The sequence below is a fragment of the Anguilla anguilla genome, chromosome 16 (assembly GCF_013347855.1).
Source record: "Anguilla anguilla isolate fAngAng1 chromosome 16, fAngAng1.pri, whole genome shotgun sequence".
NCBI lineage: Eukaryota > Metazoa > Chordata > Actinopteri > Anguilliformes > Anguillidae > Anguilla > Anguilla anguilla.
In genome coordinates this window covers 23,290,838-23,308,699 of record NC_049216.1, presented here as the reverse complement: position 1 = coordinate 23,308,699, position 17,862 = coordinate 23,290,838, and the positions used below count along the sequence as shown (strand labels likewise).

Here is a 17,862-nt window from a genome sequence, read left to right as displayed (position 1 = left end):
AAGATTCACCAATGTTCCTACTGTTCTCTATTTGGAGATAATGGCTCTCACTGTGGTTCACTGTGGTCCCAGAGCCTTAGAAAATAATTTGTAATCTTTCCCAGACTGATATATTTCAACATTTTCTTTTCACATCTCTTCTGGAATTTCCTTTGATCATGGCATATTGTGCTTGTGGAAAATTTGTGGTTCCAACTTCACTCCGATGGTAAGGTTCAAAACTTTTTCACATGGGTGTTGTGAAAAAGGGTGGGTGTTTTCATTAAATGAAACAATTTTTAAAATGTACTTTGTGTTCACCCAGGTTCCCTTTAGATAAAATGTAATTATAGACAAAGATTTGAAACCATTCAGTGTGACAAATATGCAATAACAGAGGAAATGAGAAAATAATTTTTCACAGCAATGTAGGTATGGGACAAGCCCCGCCAAGCTGTAAGTTGGTGGAAGGCATAGCTGCCATCCCAATACTATGAGGTGGCATTCTGGCACTCGCTTTTGGACATTGCCTTTAACTTTCGGCAACCAATAGAGTTCTTTTCTGATCCTCAATGTCACCTATAATCTTGAAAAGGCCAGATAAATTAGAGCGAATATAGTTGCATATATAAATCTATGGAATTAATATAGGATTTTGTCTTTCAATTGCTTACGGGACAAATTTAAAAAACTGTGCATACTATAATTATGCCAAATGATAAAAGCAAATTATCAATTTGCAGTCTGTCCCTTAGAGCAGGGGGTTTCAACCTTTTCTAATCCAGAAAATCCCACTCAGTTCAGAAATCCAGGGGACCACTGGTATAAATGAGAAAAGGTTATATACATATATATATATATTTTTTTAAAAAGGGTTTATGCTTTGAAATAATTTTCCAAATCAGTCATTGGCATATTAAATCTGGCCAAGGACTGCACAGTATCGAAAACCCAGTCCTTAGAGTTACTTTGTATTTATATTCAACTTGTGTTTCTGATACCTGGAGGCATTTTAACGCTTCACACATTTGTCTTGTCAACCGGGAAGGAACTTGTCAGACTTGGCTGTACTGGAACTCATTGCTCAAAATTGCACAACATCCCGCAATGTGGTATTTCCAGTAGAGAATCGCTCTGCTTCAAAGTAGGGCCGAGCCATTTAACACACACCTTGTACTGATGAATACGAGGGGCTATTGGGGAGTATTAAATAAGATGTTATGCTAATTTTATTTGTAGATTTTCATCTCATGTAGTACATTTTCTATATTTTAAAAAATGAGAATGACAATGAAAATCTGATGATTCTTTTCTTTTTTTTCTTCTTTTTTTTAATGTCCATGATAAAGCAAAATCAATAAAAGGCGGGGTATGCAATTTATCCTCACATTTTTTAATTTGCTGCCTGACATCTAAAGGGGCCAGTGTCCCATAAATGAGGGGAGACCTTTCATACTACAGAAAACTGCTGGTTCAGAAACCTGAAAATTGCAGAACACAGGAAACACGACAATTTACACAAGCTGAAAAAGTCTATCAAAGGGGTTTGTATTCCAGGTTATTGCAGGTGGATGTTTATTCATATTCTACAGATAAAAGAAATTTGGAATTCATTAAAAAAACATCAGCGAATGTGCGTAAAATGATGAGGACATTTCCTTTCCTGGCCTTCCATGGTCTTGCGCTGTACAAAACACACTGGCAAGGGCCCAAATTGCAGCACAAATCCTGAACAGATCCAGAATTTTGGTTGTTTTTCTTCTGGATGCAAAACTGCAGCAGCGAAATGGAAACCAGCCAATATGAGACAGCACAGCAGTCAAGCCCAAGCTGTCCAGACCACATCAGCCCAACAGCAGTCGCCCCCTTCAGCAGTCTGTTCAAGGCCAACATCACTGGGTTGGCCTAAAGTATCATTTTGTGTCAATCAAGCCAGCTTGCTCACAATGGCTTGGTTAAGAGAATTGAGCTGATTGGTCCATTTGTCTAAAGCAGAGTAACGGGCCCCGCCCCTCTTCTGATGGTCTAGCTCCAGCAGCTGGTTGACTTGGTCAATTCGGCCATTGATCGTGCTGAGTAAGAAATGAAGATAGATACTGGGTGTAAAAATCACAAGGGGGTCAGTATTATGATTTCAGGGCGAGAAAGACTGAAATGGAAAAGTTTAAATTACCACACAAATCAGCATCATTTGCCTAGAAGAATCACTTCCCCAGTTTGGTTAGATGGCTGGCATTTTACACGTTATTCTGTTTATACACAGGATACTTACTGAGGCAAGTTAGATAAAGTAGCTTGCAGCAAGGCCACACCCAGGACTCAAACCAAAATTTTGCAACCTAACAGTTACAAGGCTTGTTCTGTTCTCAGACTACTGCTCCATATTGGTGCCACATACACAATGTGTGTGCTGATTAGTGGTCAACAGATTTTTTTTAATGGTTGGTTAACGTTTTTCTAATTTATTGAATTAATCAGATAAATTTTAGTTAATCCCTTAATTATTAATATCAATATTCCTTAGAATCCGAGGGAGGAATGAATCATTTTCCCATCACCATTTTCTTTTATCTGGCCAATGGCATCTATGAAAGGATGCCTTGCATGCAGCTCATACTGTATACTAGTCATTCCCATGCTCAGTTTACATTGCAGTTAGTACAACTTGTCTTTAAAAGTCAAGTTTCCCATTGCATCCTGCTAACAACCAAAATATTCACCTTACAAGGCTGATAACCCTCCATTTTGGGATGGCAATCAACAGTGTGGGTAAATTTAACAACGCTAATGTTGAATGATTTGCATAGCTCCCTTTTTGCCCCCCAAGTAACTGCAACTGCCTTAAAATATGAGGAACTAAGTCTGAGCAGTCTAGGAAGGAAGAAGAGCATTTTCCCATCTCAAATTCACCACTAACACACTTTCACAAGGTTTAGGAAACAACTCACTTGTCCAAAATGCACTGTACAAGCAAACCTTCTACATCTGCAACGTCAATGTTCAATTCCTGTAGAGAAGAGAAAGAGGGTGCACTGAGATAGTGACATCTCCTAAATGGAGAAACTGCTCTTAAAACGACTGAGTAGACACAACAGAACAGGCCAGAGTGAAACATCGCTCTTACCTTAGAAATAAAAGGTATGTGAATTCTAGTGTAAGGTTTAATTAATTTGATAAGCACTTGTGTTCGGATATTCCGTAACAGCTCTGTGAAAGGAGAATAAAAGGACACACATTCAGACAAATTCATATCCATCAACATCTTACACAATTCATAAAACGAGACAATGGAAATGGTGTACAGAATAACAGAATGGCCTTCCTCCCCTTCAGCGGAGGTAAAGTGTGCAGGTGCAAGATGAGGGCTGTGGTGTCTGAAGACACGCAGACTCACCCTCAATGTGCTCCCGTATGAAGGGGTCGGCCATTATATTACTGTGGTTTGTTCTCAGAATTTTCTCAAACTCAGTGATGTCATTATTCTGGTAGGAGCTGGGAAAAGACACAATCGTTTATCAGCACAATTCTTGGACTGCAAGTCCCTCAGAAATGGCACAAACATTTAGGGTACTGAAATACATACATGCTCAATTCTCTCTCAAAAAAGCAGCAGCACAACCTCTACAACCGAGCCCAAATGGATTCGAAACGAGAGGAAACAGGCTAAGAGGGCACATTTTTCTATCTGCTACGAGCAAGAGCAGGCAGTAGACAACAGAGCATAGTACTGAAGGAGAAAGGGTGAAATTATGCTTTCTACTAGTACTTAGCTGCTACTCCTTACACACAAAAAACATAACATGTCAGTAAGTCTAATATAGGTGAAGTATAACGAGAGAATTCATAAAAAAACACTCCCATGTATTCACATAAGCACGTACACACAGGAAAGGCATCCTTACCTCACTAAGTTTGTCATTGCAAGAATCTCTGGGTCATTTTTATAAGGCTTGGCCTAAAAAAGGGAAACATTCAATTCAACATAAAAAATACAACGCATACCAAAATCTCACTGTATTGTCAAAGTAATGCTTGTTTCCCTTCGCTGAGCCCTACAGATAATCAGGCTGCTTGTTAGCTGAAAGCTTATGAGAGTAAGAGATCATAAGACAAGCCACAACTTTAAAGCACTTGACCCAAAAATAAATGTAGGGGTACCCCTGTTTGGACAGGATGGGACAGATGCTCTTGGTAGTTCAGAACCTATGACGGCCATGGAACTTAGAAAACCAGACCTGATCTGACAACTGGTTGCATCATCCGTGGGATCATGCCATTAAGAAGACAACTGAGGTCCCCATCCTTTAAAACAAGCAGACCGCTCAACAACATTGTGCCAAGATCTGTTTGCTTAATGAATGACACAAAACCTTAATTTTAATGTTTAATTAAAATTTCTGGTTTAGTCATAACATATTTAAATAATATATTTTAGCAATTCCTGATTTTAAGTAATTTATATCTATGTAAGTTCTATGTAACTTCTGTATGGACGTTCTTACTAGAACTTCCTTAATAGAATTCTTAATTTATAATTGGTAAAAACAGTAATTGAATTTAGCAATCTCCAAATGCAGTTTCTTTAATGCAGTTTCTTTAATTTTATTTCTTGATGTAATTTATGTAAATGGTTTATTTATAAGGCCCCTGTGGAAAAAATTTAGTTATTCTATTCTAAGTCGGCAAGAGACAAATGCAACGAGCCATTTAAAACTCTATCAGTCCCACGGTGTCAGATTCAATGGCAAGCCAATTCATTTGGCTGCAATTTGGTTATTATTCATCGTAGCGTAATCATTCAACTAGTTTCTGAAGCTGTAGAAGAGCTCTCATTTTTTAAACAATGACCCATAATGTTGTATTCAAAATGAACACCTCTTCAAAAGCGCGGCCCACTTCTCCCTATCCCTTCAATGAAAATAAAAAAAATCATTTAAAAAAATCAAACAAAACTGAGATATTGGAAGGAGCCCAATGCATTATTGAGCAGAATCCCGAGGGCAAAGCTCTCACCTCCTGCGAGTCGAAAGGGTTTATTCCCGATTTCATCAGCATGTTGGCCAACACCAAGTACTTCAGGCACGTGGTCCGTCTGGGGCTCCCCGATTCATCATAGTTTTTGAAAGCTTCAAAGAAGTCTGTGTGTGCCTTCTCAAACTCTCCTTCTCTTAAGTGCATTTTACCTCCACATTCTGAAAGAAAACAAGAAAAAAGTTAAAACCTGTGCGATGTGGGGGGTTGTGTAGTAAGAGAACAGAAGCCAATCATCATCCTGACCACAGAGCACTTATGACATGCTTTTGTGCCCATTTTCAATGAATGTTAAACAGCAACGCCAGCTCAAGATTTATTATTTTAAATCAATATTAAAACGCATGTACTGAATTAAGAAAACAAACTACTGTCTAAGAATCACAGTCAACACCTTTGGTTTGTTTTGATCTTTTTCAGTCGAGCAGAGGTATTAAGGCATCAAGCGGACAGAGACAGACCATAACTAAACTTACCCAGAAAGGCGCAAATAAAATAAAATGTATTACCATTACCATTATGAACTGAAAACATTAAGCAGGAGGCTGAACTGGGATCAGTACCTCGGATCACTCCCATGATGAGGGGATGGGGGATGGCAGATTTGATGTGTAAGGACTGCTCGTACAGCGCCTTTAGCTTCTTGTTGTTCTTCTGTGATGTGTACATCTGGATCTCCAGAGCGTAGATCTCCAACAGCTGGGTGCCCTTCTTCAGGTCATCCTCACCATCGTCAGTCTGAACAAGGCCAGGCCAAATCACGTCACACACACACAAACACACACAAATGTGTAAGCAAATGTGTGCCCTCCCCAAATGTGAAACTTACTTCTACGCCCCCTGCAGCTGACACAATCACCTTACAGAGGGAAAACAATTTGCACCATTTCAGTTCATTTATTTCGCAAAGTCTCCCCACGGATGTTTAGGAAAGTGCTAGATTTGGACTGATAGAATATCTCCAGTAAGGCTTAAATGACAAGCTTGAATGGTGTACTCAGCCCCACACAAGTCAACTTCAGGGTCCCTCTCACCCCATCAAGGGCATCCCAATTTAAGTATTTTCTTTTCAAACTACAATGGAGGCATCTTACCTGACAGGACTGGTGGAGCTGCCTGAGAATTCTCTGGAGCTTCCCGAACTCCTCCCGTTCCAAATATAGCTTTCCCAGCTTGAATGGGCCAATTGGAAATGTGTATCAAAAACAAGGCAATAAATCAAACATACACATAAATAAGTCAGAGCACCTATTTTTAAGACTTCCTTCCAACTCAAGAGCTTCTATTTATGCTTCAGCTGCTGTAGGGTCTCCATCAGGTGCCATGAACATGTGGAGAAAGAGAAATATTCCACAGAAATACTACACTCCGATAGACTTATTTAATATCAAACTGTGCTCAACAAATGCACATTTACCTTTGTGTTCGTTTTGAACCACAGCCTGTCGTTCTTGGCGTCTTTCAAGGCATCCAGGGTGGTTTCGTAAAATTCCTGCAGCAAGTCCATCTGTGGACACATTTTATTAAAAAAAGGATACATTTTTAAAAAAATCATGTTATCTTCATTGTCCTGAAGAAACAAGTGCTGACATTCCCTGTAGAATGTTGAGTTTTGAACATGATCAGAGTCATACTGAAGCAGTTTCATTCATAAATAATATGGCTTTCTTTAGTGGAAATGGATGAAATCTTTTCAGGGACTAATTAACCACTTCTTATAAAATGCTATCCTACGCTGTTTTGACCTAAAACTTGAGCCCTTGCTAAGACTATGTGCCTGGCAGACTGGCATTGAATCCTGACCAAGCTAGCTCTGAGGGAGGCCAAGCAGAATTGGGAGGCCAGCCAGAGGGGGATTCCCTATGACCCCAATCTCCTACTCAGTGGAAACCCTCTCTGCTGGATGAGAGCCCTGCAGTCTGCCTGTGTCAGTTATGCAGCAGCTACGCATCAGGAAGACAGCCCATCAGCACACTGGCTGCAGAGCTCAGCCAGAGGACTGGGGAGTGAGGAGGAGCAGCAGATGGCAGCTCACACTTTCAAAGACATCTGGTCTGCGATCAGCCGAACTAGGAAAACACAACGCAGCAGCGAAAGAAGCCTAAAGATACCACAGGGCATTCCAAGTTGGGAGAAAATAAAAAAAGCATGAAAAAAGCAAGATAAATTATAAAAGTTCTAAAAGTTTGCCATAGATTTCTGACCTAGCCTATGCTTAATGTGTGAACTGGACTTAATGTGTTCATGGCTATGAATAACTGTTACTGTTAATGAGTATCTTATCGGACCTGTGTTTTGTAGTAGTTCCGACGACCTTCGGTATGCACTTATTGTACGTCACTTTGGATAGAAGTCTACGTCTACTAAATAGATGTAGTGTAATGGAATGAAAAAATTCCACATCATTCTAAAGGTGAGACACACAACTTTCCAAGGCCCAAAAACAGGGACTAATTTCAAAATTCACATTTTACTCCCTACAAATGTTAAGACAATTGAGACCAGACCCTTTCTGCTCATAAGAGAAGTCATCAGACTTAGACCAGGTGTTGGCCTAAGTGATTTGCATAAGTGACTTAGGCCTAACATTTCAAGCATCCTCAGGGACAAGGACTAACATGAAAACAAGATTGACAAACTTAAGCCCTATTCGCACGGGACTAGTATTACCTGGGGACCTCTAGTAACTTGTAATAATTGCGGAGGTCGGCTGTGATCTTAATCCCGTGCGAATCTGCCATGTCCGTAATTTATAAAGAAAAAATTCCACCGCAAATTACCTACCACATTTCGCCAAACACAGAGGTCATGTGATAATATTAGTCCCGTGCAAATCAGCATCTCGGTGATTTGGGGTCGTATTTTACTGTTACGCAGAGCAGAGCCTTGGCATTTTCAATCATATCCGGAGGGATAATGTCAGTAAATTTGAGTAAAATACAGACTTTGCTTATCCCGTGTGAATGCACCGCACAAAACACAGACGTGGGGGGGTAATTTCTAAATCACATGAGGTCCCCAGGTAATACTAGTCCCGTGTGAACAGGTCTTTATTCAATACAGGAATCTCAATACACACCTGCTTGGAGGTGGAAATGTAGTCCAGGATGGAGTTGATGGATTTTTCAGAGTAATTCCGGGTGACGGCACTCCGAATGTACGTCAGCAGCTGCTTGTACCTGTTCATCATTTCAGGGAAGTTTGGCTGTGGACCGACATAGGGTACACAAGCGCTGCTTTACGGATATACTCCATATACTGCCCAATCATACACATAGGCATGTACATCATATCACTTTGGGTGTATGTCCATTTGAATATATTATTCAATGGTGAGGCCAGTTCATTTTACACAGCATTTCATCACAGCTTTGGGATTACCCATACCACATTAGAGAAACCAGAGAGTCTTTCCCCGTGCAGATGCACGGTCAATGATCATAAACAGTCAATGATCAACCCACTACAACCACAATGCCTATTCTCCTCTTGATCCAGCTTTAATTTAGACTTTCATCAAAAATAGTGACTTAAAAAAATTATGTTGGGAAAACAAATGACACGCAAATACTAATTAAACCGGTCAAGTCCACATTCCATTAAGGATTAAGTTCAAAATTGTTCTTACCAGTTTAAAGTTGATTTTTATCATCTGTTTCAGTGCTTTGAAGCCCCATTCTCCCTTTTCTCCTTCAAGCTCTAGGACCTGTCAACAAGGAAACACAAAACACCTTTACCACATCTGCCACAAGCAGCTCTCGGCAGGACTAACTGTACATCATTATCAGCCAAATTGTTGTCACTAATTTCTCAAAGACTAATGGAAGAGAAATTCCAATTAGAATTTTTTAAAATATTGAATTGACTTCAAAAAACAAGCAACTATCTGTCAGACAGATAAATGGAATCATTCCTAAGCAAAAAAAAACTATTTATTTTCCTTATAGAACTATTTGTTTTGGTGTGTTGGTGATGTGGGCATTGACTCTTCGTTTAGTTGTCCAATGACAAGGTCTTGGCTTATTTTATTTATTTTTTTGGCAGCCATCACATTGATTTGGGATTTTGAAATTAATCCTGGCAAAACGGGTCATTAACAGAGATGACAATGTCATAAGATCTCAATCAAAAGGTCTGGCTGTACTGAACCTTCTGAAAGCTGCTCAGGGCCACTTTGGGGTCATCTTCTTTCAGCGCTTTGGCATTGTAGTACTGGTTCTCCAGGTCAACGTTGGGCTCGGAATTACTGTCTTCTGAGTATTCCTATGGGTGACAGAGATGATGTTGGATTAGCTCATAGTTACAGTTATCAAATCACAAGAATTAAACATGCATCTGGGATGCACCTCAAACATGATATTCAAACAAACAAATAAACAAAGCTAAATGAAAGTGCATTTAAAATGTTACTTTTAAAATACTAGCTACATTTGTCCATAATGTTGGTCCAAAATCACTCAGAGACGCACTGGTGCTAGTCTATAGTGTTAAATACTAGACTAAGTAGTTCTTGGCTGGACCGCAACAGCGGGGCCAGCCCTACAAACGTGAATGTCTGTGACTGACTGAGTGATGAAGTTACACCATTGGTCGGCCGAGTTATGAAGTTACACCATTGGTCGGCCGGATCACGTGTGTTAGGTCCAGCCATCTACTAGGTTTCCAAGTCTGGTTTCTTTAATAGGAATTTTGGTGAAGCATTTATCGCTTGTCTATATGAACTACCATTACTACATAGGCTAACTGAAACGCTGCGAGCGACAGAGTTGGTAAACTGGAGTTAAATAATACAGGTCTAACGTTAGCGAGCTCGCTAAGTTAACTGCAAAGCAACCTAAGTTAGTTAGCACAGCAGCTACCCAACTATCTAATATATTACATGCTGTAAACGCACAGCTATGGTCGTCAACAGTCATGGTCACAATTCTATGTTAGCCAATTTCTTAGATCTAGTCTAGCTAGATGGACAACGGGCCAGCAAGGAAACTACCCCGACTTGTCGGCCTGCAAGCTAACGAGGTTACCCGGCACCCGATGCACCTGCAAGTGTTCATGTTGCACACACATTCTGGATTGATAGGCCTATGTATTCATAAATATATAGTTGCCACGACAAGAAAACTCTTTCGGGACTCACGCTAAATAAATCTGCATAGTCTAGTGAAGCTGCGTTAGCCCTAGTCCAACTAATTAGACTAACACACTAGACCAACAGACGCTAGACTAAAACTAAACGAGCCGCGCGTCAGGCAGGTAGCGCAGGCGAGCTACACTGACCTTGCTAAATCGGGTCAATTTGCTAGAGTGAGGCTTTAAAGACAGTATTAAAGCCAGGCATAACTATATTCAGAGTTTACAATGCAAATTATTTTTTATCGATACGACAAATTGACAACTGAAAAACGAGAAGGCTGGTAACTGCAAAACATTCCGCAGCTGCCTGCTAGCCAGATATCCAGCATCCCTGCCTTTTATGCACTCCCGTTAACTTGATCGAGTACTTGCTCTACTTGCTGTAGAGCCACATGTTAATATTATGAAAGACTAATCTAGATCAGCATTTTGTTCTTTGTATTTTAATTTTGCTCAGCCCTTACCAGGTCATAATCCTCCTCATCGTCGCACATGAAATCATCTTCCATGTCAGACATCTTGAAGCCTAGCACCCCAGAATCCCTAGCGGCACAAATTACCGACTTTCAGGAGTTGCAATAAATTATTTTCAGTGACGGTCAGCTCCACATCTAAATTGTATTGTAGGCTAAGGTTAATGGATTTAGATATAATTTTGTCACATACATAAATGAGGGGAAAGTAGCAAACTAACAGCTGAGAATTATAAGGATCTTGCCGGTTTCTTTTGGCTTGAGGAAGAGATCCAATTAAGTGCGGTCACCACTGCGCTTCTTGTATTTAGGGAACAGCATAGCCGACCGTGTTTATGTGTCATTTATTTACCTACTGTGTTCCTGTCTACCCAGCAGTGCAACAACCATTATAAATGAAATGATAATAATCATAAATTACTTATATTAATTACTCGCCAATGGCCATAAGATGGCGCTATTATTTCACTATTTTAGTGGTTTCGGTGTCCGGTACAGTTGCGCCCGGTCATAATTAGACACAGTCTGCCTCAATGACGTAGTTCTACCGTGTTAACACGGCAATAATGCGATTTGCAAGTGATCCTCACGCTATTCAGTAGCATAACGCATTATAATTATTTCTGAGGTACTTCGTGCCACATATTAATAAGAACCAGACACAATGGTGCCTGTAAAAGGACAGCAGTGGGTAAGTGGGTCATAATTAATGCTTCTTTTTTTCTTCCAAAGATGAACAGGTGTGTGAAGAATGTACCTCGCTCTTAACAGAAAAAGAGAACGATTTTATTTTATAACAAAACACATTTTTTTGAACTACTGAACTGAATTGAATATAAGTTTTTATGAATTCTTTTTATAAGATAAGGGTTTTAAACTGATGTTCCAGCTCAACACAGATAGTCTACAGAGAGAACTAAGAACTTGTAACAACACACAACAGCAATGTGAACTCACAGGCTACCATCCACAAACAGCAATACAAAACGCAACCAATAGCTCTGTGTCGGGAATACTAAAAATCACAGAGACTTTCTTTAAAGTCATGGAGCTGCACATTTTTTGTTATTCTTTTCAGAAAACTTTGCATATTCACATTGCTCCTCTGTCAAAAATGAATACACAAGGCTTCGCCTGCCGTTTAATATTTGTTTGCCAAAAAGGGTTTTATGCAGAAGCTAATGACTGTAATACCGTGAATGTAATCTCATTTTTGACAGTTACTTTAAACATTACCAGAGCCTGTTCTGCAAGCTTCCTTCATAGCATTGTGAGTGGGAGAAAGAAGTTCCTCTGTGCTTTTTACGGTACTTTTACATTTTATTATTCATGTTATTTGTCATATGTTTAAACATTCTATAATGTCATATATCACAACATATAATATCATATTAAAATATTAGTTAATATGTTTTCAGGGAAGATTCTTACATTGACCTGCACATAGAGATGATGAGTGAAAAGTTCAAGATTGTGAACAGTGGACATTGGCTATTGTATGGATACTGAAATTGGCTATTGTATGGATACTGAAATGTTTGTTTCAGTGTTTATGCAAAAGTCTGGACTTACTGAGACTGTGCCCCCTCACCCACCCCCATCTCTCTCTCTCTCTCTCTCTCTCTCTCTCTCTCTCTCTCTCTCTCTCTCTCTCTCTCTCTCTCTCTCTCTCTCTCTCTCTCTCTCTCTCTCTCTCTCTCTCTCTCTCTCTCTCTCTCTCTCTCTCTCTCTCTCTCTCTCTCTCTCTCTCTCTCTCTCTCTCTCTCTCTCTCTCTCTCTCTCTCGCACGCACGCACGCACACACGCACATCATTGGCTTGATTAAAGCTAACTTAAAGGCATTTTGATTTTCTTTGGAGCAGGCCAAACCCCATCAGTCTAGATGTAGAAGGAGACTGAGAAATGCTGTATATTTAGGTGCAAGGAGAACATGCAGGGTGGGAAGGATATCAAAGAATGGAGACAGATATAGATTTACGAACCATTATTATGCGCCTTATCAAAGCTGCCTGCCCACCACATAAATACCACTTAAATAATGTCCACTTAAAAGCTTTGAGAGAAATTGGCTATTGTATGGATACTGAAATCTGGTCTTAAAACCAAATCGGGCCCTGGATTTCTTATCTCCCAGGTAATTAACTTAAGAATTAGTGCCACTGATTGGCCACATTGTCTTCACACATGACTCCAACGTAAAGGCAGGGTGGACAACCAGCAGTTCTCAGCCCTTGAGGGCTGTGATATGACTAACAGGGGACTACAGGCTTCCTGAGTCTGACTCCCTAAATGTCAAAACGTGTGCATGCTGAAAGTAAAGTAACAAAATGTATCATTGCTGTTTGTTTCAAAACAAAACACCAAATAACAATACCAATTACCAAAAATTGTTATGGAAAGTGTCAAATTAATTTCACCATGTTCACATCCATCATTTTTCCTATGCAGCATAAGTCAGTGTGAAAGTTTTTTTAAAATCTTTTTGGGTGCATATGCTTATACAATATATACAATTCATAATGTATTGCACTGATATACACTAGCATGAATCTCATTTACTGTGACTTATGGAACTGGCAAAGCCTGGCACAGGACCAGAGGAGTTGCTGTTCAGCATTGAGGTGGGGAACACTCAGTGGGCTGAAATGTTCAGTCCCTGGATGATGCTCCAGAAAATAGGTCCTACCTTGGGACTCCCAGCTACTGCCTGTGCTGGTACAGCCAGGATTCAGTGTGCACCATCGTACACATCACGCTGTTTGGAGTGCCTCGTCTAGATATTCCGTTCCGGGGCTCCTGCCAAACCGTCTGCTTTTGTGGTGAGTACAGCCATGTCTGACAATTTGAGAGAGGAAGAAGAGGGCAACCCTCAGGTCACGTGGACATGATGACATTCAGATAATGCTCAACAAATGTTTCCCTCACTGCGGCGGCGTGTCGTTAGTGTCCGGGACACGTCACCTACAGCAAACTGTAGTTTAGCATGCAACGGTTGAGCAGATGGATCAGATAATTAGTGTTTTGCACAACCAAAAAGACAGTCTGTACAAATGTCTGTATGTCCCTCCTAATCTACTCACTCCCCTTTGGGTCTTGGGATTCCTTTCTCTGGACCCTGCCATTTTTATTGAAACAGGGTGTTAGGTGCCATGTGCCAGACAGTCGGGCATGTTCCCTAAACTCATTTTAAAAACAATTTCTGCTCAGTGCACGTCATTTTATTCACTGGAAACAAACCTGAATGCCTTTCAGGTTCTTATTTTATTTGTGAATTTGTGAAGCCTCCTTGAAAAATGTTACTCAGGTTAAGTCGTTGATGAAATGTTTCTGTAATAATAATAATTGATAATTTCCAGTTTTTAATCACTTTTGAAATATTTAAAGTGAGTAAATGTAGAAAGATGACCACATTAAGCCAGGACATGAAAATTATAAATGGCATAAAACTCTCCTTTGAAAAATACTTATTTCCTTGTAAATAATCTTTCACGTTTTCTACAAGAAAGTTTTCTGGTGAAATGAAATATTGTGCAGGCTACTGGCAGGAAGAAGTGCCCGCTGGATAATTGCTCGGTCACTTCCTGGAAGAACACATGCGCTATGCCGGAACAAGCTAATCACGTCCGTGTGAGCAATGAGGCTCAGGCTTCCATGGTGTGAGTGACGGTGTGGGTGTTCCTACTTGACACATTTCTCCAGAAGCCTTGCACGGCACAGATGTGTCAGGCTGTAATTGGGATTTTTGCACGATATGCTGTAGTTCTTCCCACACGTTTCTGGTCAGGCGTTGCTCTACAGCATGCCTTACTTGCTGCACTTTTGACCGTGAGTGCAAGGTAATGGTTTTCAGACTTTTCAAAGTGGCCTGGACTTTAGCCAGATGCACAAATTCAAAGAAAAACAAATGCCCACCACCCTCTGTTACCACTTAGGCGAAATGTAATCTGATTAGTCACATTATGCACATTTTATGTAATGCTGTTTCATGCTACATTCATATTATGCTACAAATTGAATAAATCTTTGTGCCTTTCTTTTGGCGAAAAGGACTCAGCATCATGTGGCTGTTTGCAGAACAGTCGGTAATTAGCTGTAGAGTTGAATGGTATTTTAAAAGAGACTGATGCTGTTTACTTGTGCTGTTTATTCATACCCATGTCTTATTGACAGGAAATGCACGTTTGTTTCCTCATCAGGACTTGTTTATTCTGTGAGTGAGAAGCCATTAATCAATCTGGGTGTGACCTAGAATCTGACGTGCACTGCACTGTTCCAGGGCTGTTTTAAACACAGACCCTGTCTGGAGTTCTTCAGCTTAAGCAAGCAATTCCTATCAACAGGAGTCTGCTCTTTCTCAGTGCTCTCTCTCCTTTGGTCATCTTTTCTTTTCTGTTTTTTGGAGAATATATACTGAGTATATTGATTTGAAATAAAACAATGAATATGATCTTAAAGTACAGGCTGTCAGCTTTAATTTGATTTGAGGAATTTGAGGGGGTGATCTGTGTAGGAATTGCTGACCTTTTTATACATAGTCCCCCAATTTTAGGGGAGCAAAAGGAATCAGACAGTTGGCTGCTTGTTTCTTGGCCAGCTAAGTCTCTTGCATCATTAGTTGATGCATAATAAAGTTTACAAGTTGAGGGTTGAGGACCAAATAAGTGTCAATGCCAGTAAAGCAGGCCATCATGAGGCTGAATAAATTGATCAGAGACATAGCCAAAGCATTGGGTGTGTCAGAATCATCTGTTTGGTACATTGTTAGAAAGCAGGAACGCACTGGTGACCTCAGCAATAGCAAACAAGCTGGTAGACCACGGAAGACCACTGTAGTGACCCCATCCCTGCACTTCTTGGTAATTTGTATTTGTCCTAATACTGTAGCTTATTCTTCTGCCTAGTTGGCTTTGCAGATGTTAGGCCAGAATAGTGTTCATTGTTCTCGGCTAGAAATAGCTGTACAAAATAAGTATTGTACCTTACTGAACCCGTGTTCAGCAGTTGTCTACGACCATGAAATGCACTTTTTTGTACGTCACTTTGGATAAAAGCGTCTGCCAAATGAATGTAATGTAATGTAATGTAATGACTGACAGAAGAATCCTTTTAAATGTGAAGAAAAGCCTCTTTTCAACTGTCAAACAGATCAACACTCTCCAGGATGTAGGCATAGATGTGTCAAACACTACTATAAAGAGAAGACTATACCAGCATAACCTCAAAAAGTTCACCACAAGATGTAAATCACTGGTAAGCCTCACAGAATGACCTGCTTGCATTATATGTTTGCATACATGCATGCAATAAAATAAAAATTTTAATGGTTTTAACCAAAGGTGTTATTATGTTTAAAGAATGGATCACAGCCAATCAGAGGTCACATATTTGGGTGAGCATATGTTTAAAAGGGAAAGCCGCAAGTTTTCAGCTTAGTGGGGAATGTCCCTGATCATGACAGCAGTCCATCTCCTCATTTGTTCAGCTCTTCAAATTCCACTAATCTAACCAGGAGTTGCCCTCATGTACCAGCTGAAATCAACACATCCATCTGTTTACTTTTACCTTCTTTCGTTTAAGTTGCCCTGATAGCTTAGGCTTCTTACAACAATCACAAAAACTGGAGTTTTTATTTGGTATTAATTGGACAAACTGGCTGTGTTGTGACAGACAGTGCAGTGGTCATGTGACAGGGCATTTGCTTGCTTCGTGTTCCCATTCTTTAGTGTACATTCTCATGCTTCATGAAACACTTTGAACATGAACACATGCCATTGCAGTGATTTGCTGAGCTTTAAATCATCTTGATGGATCGTCTTATTCACACTGTTCACCATATCATCCTGTCCGCACTCAATACAGATCTGCTATGTTTATCAGCAATGTGACAACCTCGAATACCATCATTACTGCTATAGATATAGCCTTGACCCCGGATAGCCTCCTGTAATCTGATCTATTCTGTCAGATTTTAACCAGTGTAATGATATAGATGGTTGAACTTGACTGAATTTCCACTTTATTGAAATAAGCCCTACCTACATAAGGTGATTCCTCAGCTGAAATAACTGACCATTGGTTTTTTTCTGCCAAGCACATCCCTGGACGTTGGGTGGCCTTATCTGACATCAGGTGTCAGCCTGGTCCCGCTCATGGTGCCTTCACCCTGAGCCTTTTGAGCATGACAAGTGAGTTTAAACAAATACACTGAGAGCACTCCTGCAAACCCAGGCTCAGGTTGGCTGTACACACGCTAACTGATGAGCTATACCTGGGATTCTGAGGTCATTCCCTCTCCCTCACCTCCTTCCTCACCCTCTCTTCTCTCTCTCTCTCCCTCTCTTCCTCTCGCTGTCTTAAAAGGTGGTCCCAGCCCTGGCAGATGTGTGCCCCTAAAATCAAGAGCAGATGTGTTCAGAGTTCAGTCTTTTGAGTTACTACTGTTCAGCGGTGATTTACGGGAGCGTGTGAGATACAGAAATCTCTCACGCAACTCCTGATACGCCGTGACTGAATGCGCGTTGGCTTCTCACCGCCCGTTCTGAAGCAATCCATCAGTGCGCGCCTTTCCTTCCTTCAGCCAGAACTCTTCATCTCTCAGTCGTCTCGTATTTCTTCTCTGGTGATTCCGTGCTATTTCTGTAGCATAAAAATCACACTGAAAATATGTCTCTAATTTTTCACGTAGCCGACATTTTTGCCATTACATACAAATTTAAAAGTGTTATAAAATAAAGAGGATTGCGATAAAGGAGGCTGTAACTTTTATACGTTGTGAAAATAAACCAGTTTTTTGGTAACCAAAAATACTTCTTATTCCATAAATAATATTTTCTGAACTGTGTCCCAATTTCCAGCCATGTATTTTTTTTTTTTTAGTTTTCACCTAAGGTAATAAAATATATTTTTCAGTTATGGCTTTTGTTGGAGTACCAATTTTCGTGTTAGCGGGAAGGCATAAACTGAAACACATGTAATGTCTCCTAGTTTAAATTGCTCTTTTTTACTGCAGCGCACCTTGGAGTTATAAATTCAAACAGTCTAGGACATAATTGATTACAAAAGTTATTTCCTCCCGCCTGCAGTCATGCTCCTCGCGTGCGTGCACCTCTACGAGCTTGATCTAACGTCAGATCTGGCCCCGTGCAGACCCCCGACTCCCTGGCCCACCTGCTGAGCACATGACTGCCTCCTCTCACCGAATCTGTGCTCACACAGGTAAACGCCTTAATGAAGCACCCGGGGTGTT

At 40.4% G+C, this 17,862-nt stretch overlaps 1 protein-coding gene across 6 annotated transcripts in view; it reads right to left on the bottom strand.

Annotated features, from left to right (window-relative positions):
* Positions 1 to 1,351: 1,351 nt before the first annotated feature.
* Positions 1,352 to 17,862, bottom strand: part of LOC118215460 (COP9 signalosome complex subunit 2-like) — a 46,632-nt gene continuing 30,121 nt past the window's right edge. Inside the window, exons 4-19 of one of the 6 annotated variants that reach the window (XM_035396296.1) lie at positions 17,147 to 17,252; positions 16,917 to 17,005; positions 13,303 to 13,451; positions 9,160 to 9,273; positions 8,639 to 8,716; positions 8,090 to 8,215; positions 6,428 to 6,517; positions 6,105 to 6,182; positions 5,840 to 5,869; positions 5,574 to 5,748; positions 4,993 to 5,171; positions 3,882 to 3,934; positions 3,374 to 3,471; positions 3,104 to 3,186; positions 2,928 to 2,986; positions 1,352 to 2,051 (exon numbers count right to left, since the gene is read on the bottom strand). In XM_035396296.1, coding sequence (XP_035252187.1) covers positions 1,907 to 2,051; positions 2,928 to 2,986; positions 3,104 to 3,186; positions 3,374 to 3,471; positions 3,882 to 3,934; positions 4,993 to 5,171; positions 5,574 to 5,748; positions 5,840 to 5,869; positions 6,105 to 6,182; positions 6,428 to 6,517; positions 8,090 to 8,215; positions 8,639 to 8,662 — 1,140 coding nt within the window. In that variant the 5' untranslated portion in view covers positions 8,663 to 8,716; positions 9,160 to 9,273; positions 13,303 to 13,451; positions 16,917 to 17,005; positions 17,147 to 17,252 and the 3' untranslated portion in view covers positions 1,352 to 1,906. Of the gene's footprint in view, positions 2,052 to 2,927; positions 2,987 to 3,103; positions 3,187 to 3,373; positions 3,472 to 3,881; positions 3,935 to 4,992; positions 5,172 to 5,573; positions 5,749 to 5,839; positions 5,870 to 6,104; positions 6,183 to 6,427; positions 6,518 to 8,089; positions 8,216 to 8,638; positions 8,717 to 9,159; positions 9,274 to 10,607; positions 10,746 to 13,302; positions 13,452 to 16,916; positions 17,006 to 17,146; positions 17,253 to 17,862 lie in introns of those variants that run through there. The other 5 variants (XM_035396297.1, XM_035396298.1, XM_035396293.1 and 2 more) reach the window with 5 other exon arrangements.